Raw genomic sequence first — 18,877 nt, forward strand, 5'->3', positions numbered from 1 at the left:
CACTCTCTGGCAGGGCTCCCAAGAGTCTGGACCCTGAACGGGCTGGGGTGCTCTGGCCCAAGAATGCAAAGAATTGGGGGTGACGATGAGGGTGGGGCACGTCTTCTCTCTCTTGGCCCCTCCCATCGAACCAGTCCACCTCCTCCCCGCTAGCACGGCTATTATTTATTTCTATTAATATCTGCCTACCCCTCTGGACTGTCAGCTTATTGTGGGCAGGGAACGCAAATTGTAATGAATAAAGAGCCCAGACATGGAAGTCAAAAGGACCTGAGTTCTAGTCTCTGCTCCATCGCTTCCCTGCTGTGTGACCTTGGGAAAGTCGCTTCACTTCTCTGGGCCTCAGTCCCCTCATCTGTAAAATGGGGATTGAGACTGTGAGCCCCACATGGAACAGGGACTGTGTCCAACCCAAATGTCCTTGTATCCAGCGCTTAGCACAGTGCCTGGCACCTAATAAACCCTCAACAAATACCACAATTACTATTATTCTTATTGTTCAAATCACTTAGCATCCCCTGTCCCATATGGGGCTCACATTCTTAATTCCCCATTTGACAGATGAGGGAACTGTGGCCCAGAATTACTATTATTATTATTATTGTTGTTCAAACCGCTTAGCATCTCTGGGCCTCAGTTCCCTCATCTGTCAAATGGGGAATTAAGACTGTGAGCCCCATATGGGACAGGGGCTGTGTCCAACCTGCTTAACTTGTATCTGCCCCAGTGCTTAGAACAGTATTTGGCACATAGTAAGCGCTTAACAAGTATCCCTATCAATCAATCAATCAATCGTATTTATTGAGCGCTTACTGTGTGCAGAGCACTGTACTAAGCGCTTGGGAAGTACAAGTTGGCAACGTATGATTATTATTATTCATTCAACTGCATTTATTGAGTGCTTGCTGTGTATTGTACCCACAATACAATCAACAGACACATAATAATAATAATAACGATGGCATTTATTAAGCGCTTACATGTGCAAAGCACTCTTCTAAGCGCTAGGGAGGTTACAAGGTGATCAGGTTGTCCCACAGGGGGCTCACAGTCTTAATCCCCATTTTACAGATGAGGTCACTGAGGCACAGAGAAGTGAAGTGACTTGCCCAAAGTCACACAGCTGACAACTGGCGGAGCCGGGATTTGAACCCCTGACCTCTGACTCCAAAGCCCGGGCTCTTTCCACTGAGCCACGCTGCTTCCCCAGGACACATTCCCTGCCCACAACGAGCTTCCAGTCTAGAGGGACAAGCTACTGTCGTCCTCTCCCAAGCTCTTAGTCCAGTGCTCTGCACCCATAAATACAACTGGGTGAGTGAGTGAGTGAGTGGACCGGAGCAGCGAGGGGTGCGTGACGTGGGAGTGCGGCTCTGAAGCGTGTCCCGGGGGTGGCCGAACCCGGGAGGCAGGAAACAGAACAGGTCGGGTCTCTCTGCTCGGGCGGTGGTGGTGGTGGCGGCGGTGGCGGCGGCGGCGGGGACGGGGCAGGGCCCGGGCCCCTAATTACCAGCTTCCGGCAAAGCGGCGGCTGCCCCGTCCGCCCTGTCCGCTCATCACCCGCCCATGGACAGGGCGCCGTGCCAGCCCGGCTCTGTGCCACCCCTGCCATCCACCCCCGTCGGGGCGTGGGGGACAGCCAGGACGCGGGGCTGGAATCTAGGGCCTCCTGCTCTGCCCTTCGTGCTGTCAATCGATAAGAACGACCATGGTGTCTGCTAAGCGCTTACTACGTCCCAGGCACTGTACTAAGCGCTGGAGTGGAGACAAGCAAATCGGGTTGGACACGATCCCTGTCCCACGAGGGGCTCACGGCCTCAATCCCCATTTTACAGATGAGGTAACTGTGGTAACTGAGAAGGAACGTGCCCAAGGTCACACAGCAGACAAATGGCGGGGTCTCGTCCCCCTCTCCAACCCCCCCATCTTACCTCCTTCCCTTCCCCACAGCACCTGTATATATGTTTGTACATATTTATTACATTTAATAATAATAATAATGATGGCATTTGTTAAGCTCTTACTATGTGCAAAGCACTGTTCGAAGTGCAGGGGAGGATACAAGGTGATGAGGTTCTCCCACGTGGGGCTCACAGTCTTAATCCCCATTTTACAGATGAGGGAACTGAGGCACAGAGAAGTGGCTCCCCCTCATCTTACCTCCTTCCCTTCCCCACAGCACCTGTATATATGTTTGTACATATTTATTACTCTATTTATTTATTTATTTTACTTGTACATATCTATTCTATTTATTTTATTTTGTTAGCATGTTTGGTTTTGTTCTCTGTCTCCCCCTTTTAGACTGTGAGCCCACTGTTGGGTAGGGACTGTCTCTATATGTTGCCAATTTGTACTTCCCAAGCGCTTAGTACAGTGCTTTGCACATAGTAAGCGCTCAATAAATACGATTGATGATGATGACTAGAACTCATGACCTTCTGGCTCCCAGGCCCGTGTTCTATCCATTATGCCACGCTGCTTCACTCAGTCAGTGGTATTTATTGGTATATATTATTGGTATTTATTATTTTATTTTATTTTGTTAGTATGTTTGGTTTTGTTCTCTGTCTCCCCCTTTTAGACTGTGAGCCCACTGCTGGGTAGGGACTGTCTCTATATGTTGCCAACTTGTACTTCCCAAGCGCTTAGTACAGTGCTCTGCACACAGTAAGCGCTCAATCAATACGATTGATTGATTGATTGATTATTGAGCGCTTACTGGGTGCAGGACTGTACTAAACGCTTGGGAGCGTGTCCCGGCTCGGCCGCTGGTCTGCCGTGTGACCTTGGGCAGGTGGCTTCGCTGCTCTGGGACTCAGTTACCTTAGCTGTAAAATGGGGATTAAGAATGGGAGCCCCATGTGGGACAGTGACTGGGTCCAACCTGATTAGCTTAGATCTACGCCAGCGCTCAGAACTGCGCTTGACACATAGGAGGGCGCTTAACAAATGCCATCATTAACATTATTATTACCACACAACAGTATAATTGGGGTGTTTGCTAAGCGCTATGTGCCAGGCACGGCACTAAACACTGGAGTAGATACAAGATAATCAGGTTGGACAACAGTCCCTGTCCCACATGGGGCTCGTAGTCTTCATCCCCGTTTTACAGACGAGCTAACTGAGGGCCCAGAGAAGTGAGGTGGCTTGTCCAAGGTCACACAGCAGACAAGTGGAGGTGCCGGAATTAAAACCCGGGGCCTTCTGGCTCCCATGCCCGGGCTCTAGCCACTAGACCATGCTGCTCCCTGCCCACAACGAGGTCGACTCCAAGAGCCTCTGCGGCCCACTAACAACCATCCTCTGCCACCCCAAAAAGAGGGAATCCAGTGCTCCCCAGCTGACCAGAATCCAGGACCGGTTACATTAATTAATTAATTCATTCATTCATTCAATCGTATTTAATAATAATAATAATAATAATGCTGGTATTTGTTAAGCGCTTACTATGTGCAAAGCTCTGTTCTAAGCGCTGGAGTAGATACAAGGTAATCAGGTTGTCCCACATGGGACTCACAGTCTTCATCCCCATTTTACAGATGAGGGAACTGAGGCACAGAGAAGTTAAGTGACTTGCCCAAAGTCACACAGCTGACAATTGACAATTGAACCCCTGACCTCTGACTCCAAAGCCCATGCTCTTTCCATTGAGCCACGCCGCTTCTCGTATTTGAGCACTTACTGTGCGTAGTACTGTGTGCAGAGCACTGTACTACGCACTTGAGAGAGTACAATACAACAAAAAACAGGCAAACTCCTTGCCACAATGATCTTAGTCTGAAAAGAGCCCAGGAAATCAGAAACCATGGGATCTAATCCCAGCTCCGCCACATGTCAGCTGTGTGACTTTAGGCAAGTCACTTAACTTCTCTGTGCCTCGGTTACCTCATCTGGAAAATGGTGGTTAAGACCACGAGCCCCATGTGGGACAGGGACTGTGTCCAACCTGACTACCTTGGATCTACTCCTGTGCTTAAAACAGTGCTTGGCACATAGTAAGTACTTAACAAATATCATTATTATCCCCCCTTCTAGACTGTGAGCCCATTGTTGGGTAGGTACTGTCTCTATTTGTTGCTGAATTGTACTTTTCAAGTGCTTAGTACAGTGCTCTGCACACAGTAAGCGCTCAATAAATACGATTGAATGAATCAATCTACCCCGGTGCTTAGAACAGTTCTTGGCACAGAGTAAGCGCTTAACAAATACCACAATTATCATTATTAGAGGGGCCGGGCTAACTCCAAGATGGGCTAGTGCTCACTGGACCCCAACTGTCTTTGACTGGGTGGGCCTGGGGCAGTCTGAGACCAAGGAGGGGAGAAGATTTAAGGGTCCAAGAGAGATCCCCCTCGAGACTGTAAGCTCATTATGGGCAGGGAACGATATCCGCTGATTCTATTGTACTGGATTCTTCCAAGCACTTAGTACAGTGCTCGTCACACAGTAAGTGCTCAGTAAATACCATTGAATGCTTGATCCCACTCCATTTCAGAGGCCAGATTCCACTAAGGGGGCAGAGTGGGATCACTGCAGCTTGTTATAGACAGAGAAGTTATCTGTTTATTGTTATACTGGACTCTCTCAAGTGCTTAGTACAGCGCTCTGCACACAGTAAGCGCTCAATAAATATAACTGAATGAGTTAACTGGTGTTTTAGCCAGGAGACGGGGGTGGCCGTCCTTCTTACTCCTCACTCCTACTGGGAAGCGGCGTGTCTTAGGGGATAGAGACCAGGACTGGGAGTCAGAAGGTTATAATCCTGACCCCGCCACTTGCCTGCTGGGTGACGATGGGCAAGTCACTTCACTTCTCTGGGCCTCAGTTACCTCATCTGAAAAATGGGGATTAAGACTGTGAACCCAATGTGGGACAGGAGCTGTGTCCAACCCAACTTCCTACCCCAGTAAAGTGCCTGGCACACAGTAAGTACTAAACAAGTACCACAATTATTATTATTATTAGCTCAATTGATTTATTTTATCCATTCTTTCAGTCGCATTTGGTGAGCACTTACTGTGTGCAGAGCACTGTACTATGCGCTTGGGAGAGTACGCTAAAACAATAAACAGACACATCCCCTACCCACATTGAGCTTACAGTCTAGAGGGGGAGACAGACCTTTAATATGAATAAATAAATTACAAATATGTACATCCAATGGAGCTGTAAATATTTTTTGGTTTTTCTTCCCTATTAGAGTGGAGGCTCCCTGTGGGAACGAATCACTTTGTTATTCTGTATTTCCCAAGTGCCTAGTACAGCCCACTGCACTACATAAATCAATCACTGGCATTTACTGAGCGCTTACTATGTGCAGAGCACTGTAGTAAGCACTTGGGAGAGTTCAATCCGGTAGAATTGGCAGACACGTTCCCTGCCCATAACAAATTTACAGACTAGGGGGGGGAAGACAGACATGAATATGAACCAATGAGTAACTGAATAATAATAATAATGATAACGATGGTATTTGTTAAGCGCTTACTATGTGCCAGGCACCGTACCAAGTGCTGGAATGCTTCTGCTATTATTTCTGCTACTACTAATGTCACCCCCCATTGCCACCACCTTTGGACATTAGGCCCTGTCCCGATATATATATATATTCCACTCACGCCAAGGCCCCAATCAATCAAGCAATCCATCAATGATATCTACTCTGTGCCTCAGTTTCCTCATCTGTAAAATGGGGATGAAGAGTGTGAGCTCCATGTGGGACAGGGATGGTGTCCAACCTGATTATCTTGCATCTACCCCAGCTCTTAGAACAGTGCTTAACACATAGTAGGCACTTAACAAATACCCTAATTATTATTACTGAGTGCTTACTCTGTGTAGAGCACTGTCATCAATCAATCAAAAAGTAGAAGCAGCATGGCATAGTGGATAAACCATGGGCCTAGGAGTCGGAAGGTCATGGGTTCTAATCCCGGCTCCACCACTTGTCTGCTGTGTGACCCTGGGCAAGTCACTTCACATGTCTGGGCCTCAGTTACCTCACTTGTAAAATGGGGATTGAAACTGTGAGCCCCACAGGGGACAGGGACTGTGTCCAATCCAATTTGCTTGTATCATCCCCAGCGCTTAGTACAGCGCCTGGCACATAGTAAGCACTTAACAAATACCATAACTATTATTATTAATATTATTATCAATCAACAGGGTGGCCTAGGAGAGGGCCAGCCTAGTGTTAAGAGCCCAAGCCTGGGTTTCGGGAGGCCAGAGACCTAATCCCAGCACTACTGTTCGCATGACCCGGGACAAGTCACTTCACTTCTCCTCAGTTTCCCCTTCTGTAAAATGAGAATGAAGTGCCCATTCTCCCTCACTCTTTGACTGTGAGCCCTGATTGAGTCACGGATCTGATTGGATTATTTTACCCCAGGGCTCAGAAGCGGTGTGGCCTCATGGACAGAGCGAAGCCCTGAGATCTGAGGATCTGGGTTCCAATCCTGGCTCTGCCAACTACTTGCTGTGTGACCTTGAGCAAGTCGCTTACCTTCTCATTCATTCATTCAGTTGTATTTATTGAGCACTGACTGTGTGCATAGCACTGTACTAAGTGCTTAGAAACTACAATTCAGCAATAAAGAGAGACAATCCCTACCCACAATGGGCTTACAGTCTAGAAGGGGGGAGACAGAAATCAAAACAAGTAAACAGGTATCAATAGCAGAATACAGATATGTACATATCAAAACAAGTAAACAGGCATTAATATACATGAATAAATAGAACTATAGAATTCTCCATGCCTGAGTCTCCTCATCTTTAAAATATCTGTTCTCCCTCCCACTTGGACTGAGCTGTGGGTGGAGCATGGATAATCTGATTACACTGTATCTGCTCAGGCGCTTAGTACAGTGCTTGGTGCAGAGTAAGCACCTTGATAAATACCACAATAATTATTATTCTAGTGCTTCGCAAAGTGCTTGGCACTTCATAAAGGCTTCATTAAAAATCGTCATTATCACCTCTTTCTGTACCCTCTGACCTCAAGTTGCCCTCCTTAACAAATGAAATTTGTTAAGCACTTATTATGTGCCAAGCGCTGTAGTAAACGCTGGGATGGATGCAGGCTAATCAGGTTGGACACAGTTCCTGTCCCACATAGGGCTCGCAGTCTTAATCCCCGTTTTACAGATGAGGTAACGGAAGCCCAGAGAAGTGAAGCGACTTGCCATGGTCACAGAACAGGCCAGTGGCGTAGCCGGGATTAGAACTCAGGTCCTTCTGAATCTCAGGCCCATGCTCTATCCATTAGGCAACACTGCCTAATGGAGAGCTCACCTCCTCCAGGAGGCCTTCCCAGACTGAGCCCCTTCTTTCCTCTCCCCCTCGTCCCCCTCTCCATCCCCCCGTCTTACCTCCTTCCCTTCCCCACAGCACCTGTTTATAGGTATATATGGTTGTACATATTTATTACTCTATTTATTTATTTATTCATTTATTTATTTTACTTGTACATTTCTATCCTACTTATTTTATTTTGTTGGTATGTTTGGTTCTGTTCTCTGTCTCCCCCTTTTAGACTGTGAGCCCACTGTTGGGTAGGGACTGTCTCTATGTGTTGCCAATTTGTACTTCCCAAGCGCTTAGTACAGTGCTCTGCACATAGTAAGCGCTCAATAAATACGATTGATTGATTGACTGATTGCTTACTGAAGGCACATCTCCTCCCAAGAGGCCTTCCCAGACTAAGCCCCACTTTTCCTCATCTCCCACTCCCTTCTGCGTCGCCCTGACTTGCTCCCTTTTCTCTTCCCCCCTCCCAGCCCTAAAGCACTCACGTCCAGATTTGTCATTTTATTTACTTGTATTGGTATCTGTCTCCCCAACTCTAGACTGTGAGCTCATTGTGGGCAGGGAATGTCACTTTATTGTTGTACTGTACTTTCCCAAGCACTTAGTACAGTGCTCCGCACACAGTAAGCCCTCAATAAATACGACTGAATGAACAAATAAGTAATAATGGCATTTGTTAAGCACTTACTATGTGCAAAGCACTGTTCTAAGTGCTGGAGGGGGATACAAGGTGATCAGCTTGTCCCACGTGGGGCTCACAGTCTTCATCCCCATTTTACAGATGAGGTCACTGAGGCACAGAGAAGTTAAGCGACTTGCCCAAGGTCACACAGCTGACAATTGGTGGAGCCGGGATTTGAACCCATGACCTCTGACTCTCAATAAATGAACGAATGCTTCCAGACCTCCTATCCTTTTCAGAGTTATCCATTTACTTGGCAAAAGCTCAGTTTCCATAGCTGTTCCTAGATCTCTCTTCTCCCTTCCATTCTAGATTATGGGCTTTCCCTTTGGATTCAACTGCCCGGATTCTCCCTACAGAAACTACAATTACCCCAGAGCCAATATTGACATAACAGGGGAGAAGCCAGCACAGCCATAACTCAGTGCACTCCTTGGGCTGGGCCGTTTCAGAAAGAAATCCGGTTTTCTCTCTTCCCCCTGTTACTCTTGTTACTAACCCGTCTTGCTGCTCCTTGTCTCAAGGCCTGGGCTCTAACTGATAGCTGGGGACAAAGAGGTCAAATTCTAAACTCGGGGGGATGGACACTTTTTGGATTTGGGGGTTCTGTCCCTGACTCAGGGTACAGGATATTGTCATTGTGATAGCATTGTGATTGTCAACTTGCACTTTTTAGACTGTGAGCCCACTGTTGGGTAGGGACTGTCTCTATATGTTGCCAATTTGTACTTCCCAAGCGCTTAGTACAGTGCTCTGCACATAGTAAGCGCTCAATAAATACGATTGATGATGATGTACTTCCCAAGCGCTTAGTACAGTGCTCTGCACACAGTAAGCGCTCAATAAATACGATTGACTGATTAATAGCAGGGGACTGAGCTGGGGCTGTTCCTTCCAGTGTCTCGTTGCCGTCCGAGGGGCTTGGGGGCTTGGGAAGCAGTGTGGCTTAATGGGTAGAGCCCAGATCTTGTTGGGTAGGGACTGTCTCTATATGTTGCCAACTTGTAATAATAATAATAAAATAATAATAATGACGGTATCTGTTAAGCACTTACTAGGTGCAAAGCACTGTTCTAAGCACTGGGGAGGTTACAAGGTGATCAGGTTGTCCCACGGGGGGCTCACAGTTTTAATCCCCATTTTACAGATGAGGTCACTGAGGCACAGAGATGTTAAGTGACTTGCCCAAAGTCACACAATTGACAGTTGGGGGAGCCGGAATTTGAAGCCATGACCTCTGACTCCAAAGCCCGTGCTCTTTCCACTGAGCCACGCTGCTTCCCAAGCGCTTAGTACAGTGCTCTGCACACAGTAAGCGCTCAATTCACCTTGTAATCTCCCCAGCGCTTAGAACAGTGCTTTGCACACAGTAAGCGCTTAATAAATGCCATTATTATTATTATGATTATAAATACGACTGACTGACTGACAATGAATGAATCAGAAGAACCTGGGTTCTAATCCCGGCTCTGCCACCTGTCCGCTGGGTGATCGTGGGCTTCAATTCTCTGGGCCCTCATCATCATCATCAATCATATTTATTGAGCGCTTACTATGTGCAGAGCACTGTACTAAGCGCTTGGGAAGTACAAATTGGCAACATATAGAGACAGTCCCTACCCAACAGTGGGCTCACAGTCTAAAAGGAAAATGGGAGTGAAGACTGGGAGCCTCATGTGGGACAGGGACTGTGTCCAACCTGATTAGCTTGCATCTACCCCAGCGATTACAACAGTGCTTGACACATAGTAAATGCCTTATTATTATTATTATTATTATCCCGAGGATAGGTCTGCACCTCCGCTTCTCCTTCTGTGCCCCAAGAGATCACACCAGGTTCCATCAGGGTGGAAGACTGTAAATTAGTTGCGGGCAGGGAACATGTCTACCACTCTGTCAGTGCTCTGCACACAGTGAGCACTCAATAATTACGATTGAAGGGATGAATGTTACGCTGTACTCTCCCAAGCGCTCAGTCCAGAGTTCCGCACGCAGTAAGCGCTCAACGATGGATCGTTCGGTGGATTGGAAGGTTTCCAGCGTCCCTCCTAGATTCCCACCGGCTGGGGAGAGGGTCAGCGCTCACAACGCCCTGTGAGCCCACAGGAGTCGGAGGAGAGGGGGAAGGGAGGAGGTCAAAACGTGCCCAGAGAGCCACCGGGGTCATGGTTGGCTTGAGATGGAATGACCCAAGCAGGGGACATTGGGAAGGAGCAAGATACTTCCCCTTCCCTTCCCCCACTCCGCCCCACTACCAAGGAATGCACCAAGCGCTGAGGTTATAGTTCCACAGACCAAGAACCTCTCTCTTTTTTAAAAAATGGTTATTTCTGAAGCGCTTACTATGCAATAATAATAATAATTCCGGTATCTGTTAAGCGCTTACTATGTGCCAAGCCCTGTCCTAAGTGCTAGGGTAGATACAAGGTAGGTTGTCCCACACGGGGCTCACAGTCTTAATCCCCATCTTACAGATGAGGTAACTGAGGCCCAGAGAAGTGAAGTGACTTGCCCAAAGTCACCCAGCTGATAAGTGGTGGAGCCGGGATTAGAACCCATGACCTCTGACAACCAAGCCCGGGCTCTTTCCACTAGGCACTGCTCTAAGCGCTGGGGTAGATACTACCGCTTTGTACTTCCCAAGCGCTTAGTACAGTGCTCTGCACACACTAAGCGCTCAATAAATACGAACGAATGAGTGATACAAGTTAATTGGGTCAGACCCAGTCCCTGTCCCACCTGGGGCTCACAGCCAAAGCAGGTGGAAGAACAGGTATTGAATCTGCATTTTGCAATTGAGGAAACCGAGGCCCGGAGAAGGGAAGGGATTTGCCCAAGGTCACACCGTGATAATAATAATAATCACGGTACTTGTTAAGCGCTTACTATGTGCCAAGTGCTGGGCTAGATATGAGTTAATCAGGTATACAGTCCCTGTCCCCAGAGGGGCTCACACTCTTAATCCCCATTTCACAGATGAGGGCGCTGAGGCCCAGAGAGGGTAAGTGGCTTGCTCAAGGTCACCCAGCAAAGAAGTGGCGGAGCCGGAATTAGAAACCAGGTCCTTCTGACACACAGGCCCGGGCTCTAGCCACTAGGCCACGCCGCTCCTCAATGTCCTTTAACCTCCCCACCTCTGCCCCACAAAGCACCCCCCTCCAACCTCCCCCCACCCCCCGGGTCCTAGGCCGGGAACACCACCAGGACCCCGCCAAAGGCAAACGGCTGGAGCCAGCGGAACTTCTGTCCCTCGTACAAAGTCGACTCCTGACCCGCTGCCGATGAGGGATCTGCAATCCAACTAAAAATAACTGTACGTTGAACGGGCGCCGTCTGGCTCACCTTTACCACACAGTCCAAGCTGGGTGGATCGGATCCCAGAGGGAGCGGAGAAGGAGGAAGTGAAGTACAATCTAGGGAGCAGGAGGGAGCGGGCCCGGAAACCGGCATAGCCTAGTGGCTAGAGCACGGGAGGACCTCGCTTCTCATCCCGGCTCCGCCACTTGTGTGATGCTGCTGTGTGACCTTGGGCAAGTCACTTCCCTTCTCTGGGCCTCAGTTCCCTCATCTTGGAAAATGGGGATTAAGGCTGCGGGCCCCTTGTGGGGGTGGGGGCGGGGACCGCGTCCAACCTGATAAACTTGTACCCAATCGTATTTATTGAGCACTTACTGCGTGCAGAGCACGGCACTAAGAGCTTATGAGAGTACAATATAACAATAAACACACCAGCGCTTAGTACAGTGCCTGGCACACCGTAAGTGCTTAACAAATGTCATTAAAAAAAAAAGCCTGGGTTTCCTTCAGGAACCCGTTCGGGGGCTAACAAAGTCCACCGGCGAGGGAGGGGGGAGAGGGGTTTCAGACAGAACACTAGGACCCCAGGAGCAGAGCGGACCCCAGCGGACCCTGATGGCAACTTGTACTTCCCAAGCGCTTAGTACAGTGCTCTGCACAAAGTAAGCGCTCAATAAATACGATTGATTGATTGATTGACAAATCCCACATGGATCATTTCCTCCTGTGATCTGCCTGCATTCTTTTCCACCTGGGGTTCTACCACCATTTTCCCCGGGAAACACACACACAGCCTTTGGGACTGCTGGATATCTGAATGTGCTTTCCAGGGTCTCCAAACAGGCCAACTAAATCAGAGAAAAGCTGTGTATATAATACTAATAATAATTATGGTACTTGTTAAGGGCTTACTATGTGCCAAGCACTGTCCTCAGCGCTGGGGAAGATATAGGTTAATCAGGTCGGACCCAATCCCTGCCCCCCATGGGGCTCACAAGTTTCATCCCCACTTTACAGATGAGGGAACTGAGGCCCAGAGAAGTGAAGTGACTTGCCTAAGGTCATACAGCAGACACGTAGCAGAGCCAGGATTAGAAGCCAGGTCCTTCTGACTCCCGGGCCTGAGCCACGCCGCTCCTTCCCTGTGACCTGTCTGTCATCCCCGCCTTGTCTAGCAGTCCTGACTCCCAACACTGACTGTTTTCCTGCCCCACTTGAGCCACGCCAATGGACCCTGGAAACTGCTTAATCATCTCTCCGGCTACGGCCATAATGAGACAAGCGGGGTATCCTGCTAATAATAATACTAATTGAGGTATTTGTTAAGCGCTTACTATGTGCCAGGCACTGTACTAAGCACTGGGATGGATAAGAGTAAACCAGGTTGGACACGGTCCCTGTCCCACAGTCTCAATCTCCATTTTACAGATGAGGGAATTGTGGCACAGAGAAGTGAAGTGACTTACCTAAGGCCACAAAGCAGCCAAGTGGCGGAGCCAGAATTAGAACCCACGACCTTCTGACTCCCAGGCCCGAGGTTTACCCTGCTTCCCCTCTCTGGACTGTACGCTCCCTGCGGGCAGGGAATGTGTCTACCAACTCTGTTATCGTGTGCTCTCCCAAACGCTTCCATAGAGTCTCCCTGGCTCAATGCAGACTCAATGAGAATAATGTATTCTCACCCAAGTATCATCAATCGTATTTATTGAGCGCTTACTATGTGCAGAGCACTGCACTAAGCGCTTGGGAAGTACAAATTGGCAACATATAGAGACAGTCCCTACCCAACAGTGGGCTCACAGTCTAATAGCACTTAGCACAGCGCTCTGCACACAGAAAGCGCTCAATAAATACCACTGATCGACTCCTCTAGACTGGAAACTCATTCTATGCAGGGTACGTGTCTATCAACTCTGTTGTATTGGACTCACTCAAGTGCTTAGTATACCGCTCTGCACACAGTAAGTGCTCAATAAATATGATCGACTGACTCTATACATCACCCGGCTATACACCCATTTATTCTCTCGGCCCCCGATTTACTCCATGCTTTGGCCACAGGAACTGGTCTCACTGTGTCAATCAATCAATCAATGGTATTTATGGAACGCTTACTATGTGCAGAGCACTTTACAAAGAGCTGGGGATAATATGATTCAACAGAACTAGCAGACACGTTCCCTGCCTCTATCAAGCTTACAATCAATAGTAATAACAATAATAATGATGATGGCATTTATTAAGTGCTTACTATGTGCAATGCACTGTTCTAAGCGCTGGGGAGGTTACAAGGTTATCAGGTTGTCCCACAGGAGGCTCACAGTCGTCATCCCCATCTTCCAGATGAGGGAACTGAGGCACAGAGAAGCAAAGTGACTTGCCCAAAGTCACGCAGCTGACAGTTGGCAGAGCCGGGATATGAACCCATGATCTCTGACTCCAAAGCCCAGGCTCTTTCCACTGAGCCACGCTGCTTCTCTGCGCTTACTGTGTGCTGAGCACTGCACTAAGCGCTTGTTGGTGAGTATAATACAAGAGTTGTACTGAGCCTGAGTTCATTCATACATTCAATCGTATTTATTGAGCGCTTACTGTGTGCAGAGCACCGTACTAAGTGCTTGGGAAGTCCAAGTTTGCAACATATAGAGACGGTCCCTACCCAACATCGGGCTCACAGTCTAGAAGGGGGAGACAGGGAGGTTGTAGAAGACCCCACCACTGCTAAAAGGTAAACAAACACACATACTCCCAGATACACGCATCTACAAGGTGTCAAGACACTGCATGGATTAGTCACTCAAAATCAGAGTGATGTCACTCGAGGCTTCCTCCCAAAATAACCTCTAAACACCGGCTTCCCCGACCCGGTGCTTGGTTCCTGCCTTCCCGTTGGGTGGCTTCCTTGAAAAATAACTTTCTTCCCACCTGAACCCTCCACGGGCGACAGAGGAAACCTCTAGGGAAGGGATTCCTTTTTCCTCCGCGGGGTTGAGAGGACAAGATTTCGAGTGTGTATGAGGGGGCTCTCCCAGTCACTCAGGAGGGAAATGAAGGCCGGGAGATCGTGGATGGGCCTAGTCACAGCAGAAGCTGCAAAGCCAGGAAGAAAATAATAATTAAAATTCTAGTACTTAGTACTAGAATTAGTAGTGCTCTGCACACAGTAAGCGCTCAATAAATACGATTGATTGATTGATTGATAGTACTTGTTAAGCGCTTGCTATGAGCCAAGCACTGTTCTAAGCGCTGGGGTAGATACAAGTTAATCAGGTTGGACACAGTCTCTGTCCCACATGGGGCTCAAAGTCTTAATTTCCATTTTACAGATGAGGGGACTGAGGCACAGAGAAGTAAAATGATTTGCCCAGTGGAGGAGTCGGCATTTAGCTTTAACTCTATTTGTTCTGGCGACTTGACACTTGTCCACGTTTCGTTTTGTTGTCTGTCTCCCCCTTCTAGACTGTGAGCCCATTGTTGGGGAGGGACCATCTCTATAGGTTGCCAACTTGCACTTCCCAAGCGCTTAGTACAGTGCTCTGCACACAGTAAGCGCTCAATAAATACGAATGAATGAATGAATGAATGAATGAATGAATGACTCCCAAGCCCGGGCTCTACCCCCTAGAGAAGCAGCATGGCTCAGTGGAAAGAGCACAGGCTTTGGAGTCAGAGGTAATGGGTTCAAATCCCAGCTCCGCCAACTGTCAGCTGTGTGACTTTGGGCAAGTCACTTCACTTCTCCGGGCCTCAGTTACCTCATCTGGAAAACGGGGATTAAGACTGTGAGCCCCCCGTGGGACAACCTAATCACTTTATAACCTCCCCAGCGCTTAGAACAGTGCTTTGCACATAGTAAGTGCTCAATAAATGCCATTATTATTATTATTATTATTAGGTCACACTGCTTAAATACCACTGCTATTATTATATTGTGCAACGGGGGCTCTCCCCCAGCCCAACCTCCACCCTTTGGACATTTGCTATTGTCCCCAGGCCCCAGGGCACTTACGTACATACCTTTAAATTCTATATTATAAATGACATTCATTCTATTCACATTAATGTCTGTCTCCCTCTAGACTGTAGACTCGTTGTGGGCGGGGAACGTGTCTGCTCATCCTCTTGCATCGTGTTCTCCCAAGTGCTTCGTCCAGTGCTCTGCACCTAACAAGCGCTCACTAAATACGACTGATTTTTGACTTCCAGTCCGGGTGAGCCCCCCTCGTTCGCCCTCCAAAGTGTGGAGCTCGGCACCCCACACCCCCTTTTTGGTCCAGTGGGATTAGGAGTTGGAAGGTCACGGGTTCTAATCCTGATCCACCACTTGTCCGTTGTGTGACCCTGAGCAAGTCACTTCCTTCTCCCTGTGCCTCGTTCTCACCTGTCCCACCATCGACCTCTGGCCAAGTCCTATCTCTGGCCTGGAATGCCCTCCCTCCTCACATCCACCAAACTAGCTCTCTTCTCCCCTTCAAGGCCCTACTGAAAGCCACCTCTTCCAGGAGGCCTTCCAGACTGAGCCCTCGCTTTTCCTCTGCTCCCCCTCCCCACAGCACTTGTGTGTATACATGTACATATTTATAATTCTATTTATTTTTATTAATGATGCATATATACCTATAATTCTATTAATATTGATGCTATTGGAGAAGCTGTGTGGCTCAGTGGAAAGAGCCCGGGCTTTGGAGTCAGAGGTCATGGGTTCGAATCCCAGCTCTGCCAATTGTCAGCTGTGGGACTTTGGGTAAGTCACTTAACTTCTCTGGGCCTCAAGTTACCTCATCGGTAAAATGGGGATGAAGACTGTGAGCCCCCCGTAGGACAACCTGAACACCTTGTAACCTCCCCAGCACTTAAAACAGTGCTTTGCACATAGTAAGAGCTCAATAAATACCATCATTATTATTATTATTGATGCCTGTTTACTTGTTTTGATGTCTGTCTGTCTCCCCCCACCCCCCACCTATAGACTGTGAGCCCGTTGTGGGCCGGGCTTGTCTCTGTTTGATGCCGAATTGGACTTTCCAAGCGTTTAGTACAGTGGTCTGCACACAGTAGGCACTCAATAAATACGACTGACTGAATGAACTTTCCTTCCCTGGGCCTCATCTGTAAAATGGGGATTGAGCCCGGGAGCCCCACGGGGACAGGGACCGTGTCCAACCCTATTTGCCTGTATCCACCCTGGCGCTTAGTCCAGTGCCTGGCACATAGTAAGCGCTTAGAGAAGCAGCGCGGCTCAGTGGAAAGAGTCCGGGCTTGGGAGTCAGAAGTCATGGGTTTTAATCCCAGCTCCGCCACATGTCTGCTGTGTGACCTTGTCACTTAATAATAATAATAATGATAATGATGGCATTTGTTAAGCGCTTACTAGGTGCAAAGCACTGTTCTAAGCGCTGGGGTAGATACAAGGTTATCGGGTTGTCCCACGTGGGGCTCACAGTCTTAGTCCCCATTTTACAGATGAGGTAACTGAAGCACAGAGAAATTAAGTGACTTGCCCAAAATCACACTCTTAACTTCTTAACTTCTCTGAGCCTGTTACCTCATCAGTAAAACGGGGATGAAGACTGTGCGCCCACGCGGGACAACCCGATCACCTTGTATCCCTCCAGCGCTTAGAACAGTGCTTTGCACCTAGTAAGCGCTTAACAAATGCCATCATTATTATTATTAACGCCTAGGCAGCGTGGCTCAGTGGAAAGAGTCAGAGTCAGATGTCATGGGTTCAAATCCCTACTCCGTCACTTGTCTGCTGTATGACTTTGGGCGAGTCGCTTCGCTTCTCTGTGCCTCAGTTACCTCATCTGTAAAATGGGAGGTTAAGACTGTGAGCCCCAGGTGGGACACCCTGATCACCTTGTAACCTCCCCAGCGCTTAGAACAGTGCTTTGCACTTAGTAAGCGCTTAATAATAGCCATCGTTATTATTATTAACGCCTAGGCAGCGTGGCTCAGTGGAAAGAGTCAGAGTCAGATGTCATGGGTTCAAATCCCTACTCCGTCACTGGTCTGCTGTATAACTTTGGGCGAGTCACTTCGCTTCTCTGTACCTCAGTTACCTCATCTGTAAAATGGGAGGTTCAGACTGCGAGCCCCAGGTGGGCCAACCTGATCACCTTGTAACCCCCCCAACGCTTAGAACAGTGCTTTGGACCTAGTAAGCGCTTAATAAATGCCATCGTTGTTATTATTAACGCCTGGGCAGCGTGGCTTAATGGAGAAAGCACAAGCTTTGGAGTTAGAGGTGATGGGTTCAAATTCCGACTCCGTCACTTGTCTGCTGTATGACTTTGGGAGAGTCACTTCGCTTCTCTGTACCTCAGTTACCTCATCTGTAAAATGGGAGGTTAAGACTGTGAGCCCCAGGTGGGCCAACCTGATCACCTTGCAACCTCCCCAGCGCTTAGAACAGTGCTTTGCACATAGTAAGCGCTTAATAAACGCCACCATTATTATTATGAGCGACAGAAGTGGGTGTGGGGGGGGTTCTCCCCACCCCCGGAGACACCCCTTCCTCTCTCAGCAGGTGGGCCGCGATTGTCCGTTTTCTCACCTCCCCTCGGGGCCCATTGTCCAGCCCAACGAGCTGTGAATGGCCGTCCTTCCCGGCTTTCCCCGCCCTCTCCCCCTCCAGCTAACGGGGGCAGGGAGTTGTTTAAACATTACAAAAAACCAAAAAAAAAAAAAAATCCGACCCACTTGCTTAATAGTTCCGCATAACTGAGCCTTGCAACCGTCTCGGAGGAGATGGGGGTTGGGGGGGGGGGAATTGTCACCTCGACGGCAGGTCCCCTCCATCCCCCATATCCCCTCCCCTCGGGGAGATCAAACAAACACACAGACACAAAAAGGAGCTCGCCTTCCAAGGGAAAAGTTAAAATGCAATCGGATCCCTCCCCGAGGCTCCAAACTCCCCAGTTCCAACGAGGCTCCTCCGGGGCCTTTTTTTATCCCGCGAAAATCAGTTAAGGGAAACGAGGCGGGTTTGAAGGTCGCCTTCCAGGGCCCGACCCTTGGAGCGAAGAAAACGGGATTGCTTCTCCCTCTTTTTGTTATTTAAATAGGAAGGTTTCCCTCCCAGGTTGTGCACCGTGATCTTTTCCTTTTGGGAAAGAGAGCCGTTGGTTCCCAACTCACCTGGCACGTAGATCTCTCCCCTCTCCTCGTCCGGGAGCTCGCTCCAGTTCCTCTTGCAGGTGGAGATGCAAGGTTTCTTCACCAGGAAAGCTCGGGGCATTTTCCGAGATCTCGGGGTCTCTGCCCTCGGGAGGGGGGTCTCTTCTTTCGTGGAGATCCCCTCGACCACCCCGACCCGGGGGAGGGGCGTGAAACCGGCCCCCGGGGGGAAAAAACCGCTCGCCGCAGAGGGGGGATGGAATGAAAAGGGGTAACAAAAAAAAAAAAAAAAACACGGAATGGGAGAAAATAAGGGGGGGGGCGAAAAAGGGGAAAGAAAAAAATTCCAGAGGGGAAAGAGGGGGAAAAAAAGCCTCAAGGATTCAGGGGGGGAAGAGAAAAACTTAACGTTCCGCGGGAGAAGCGGGAAAAAAAAGTCAAGTTTCCACGGAGGAAAGGGGGAAA

At 48.7% G+C, this 18,877-nt stretch overlaps 1 protein-coding gene across 1 annotated transcript in view; it reads right to left on the minus strand.

Annotated features, from left to right (window-relative positions):
• OVOL1 (ovo like transcriptional repressor 1) overlaps positions 1-18,533 on the minus strand; it is a 34,827-nt gene extending 16,294 nt beyond the window's left edge. Inside the window, exon 1 of the mRNA XM_038765137.1 lies at positions 18,434-18,533. Within this exon, the coding sequence (XP_038621065.1) occupies positions 18,434-18,533 (100 nt within the window). The remainder of the gene's footprint in view (positions 1-18,433) is intronic.
• Between the last annotated feature and the right edge of the window lie 344 nt (positions 18,534-18,877).

The sequence above is a fragment of the Tachyglossus aculeatus genome, chromosome 22, assembly GCF_015852505.1.
Source record: "Tachyglossus aculeatus isolate mTacAcu1 chromosome 22, mTacAcu1.pri, whole genome shotgun sequence".
Taxonomy (NCBI): domain Eukaryota; kingdom Metazoa; phylum Chordata; class Mammalia; order Monotremata; family Tachyglossidae; genus Tachyglossus; species Tachyglossus aculeatus.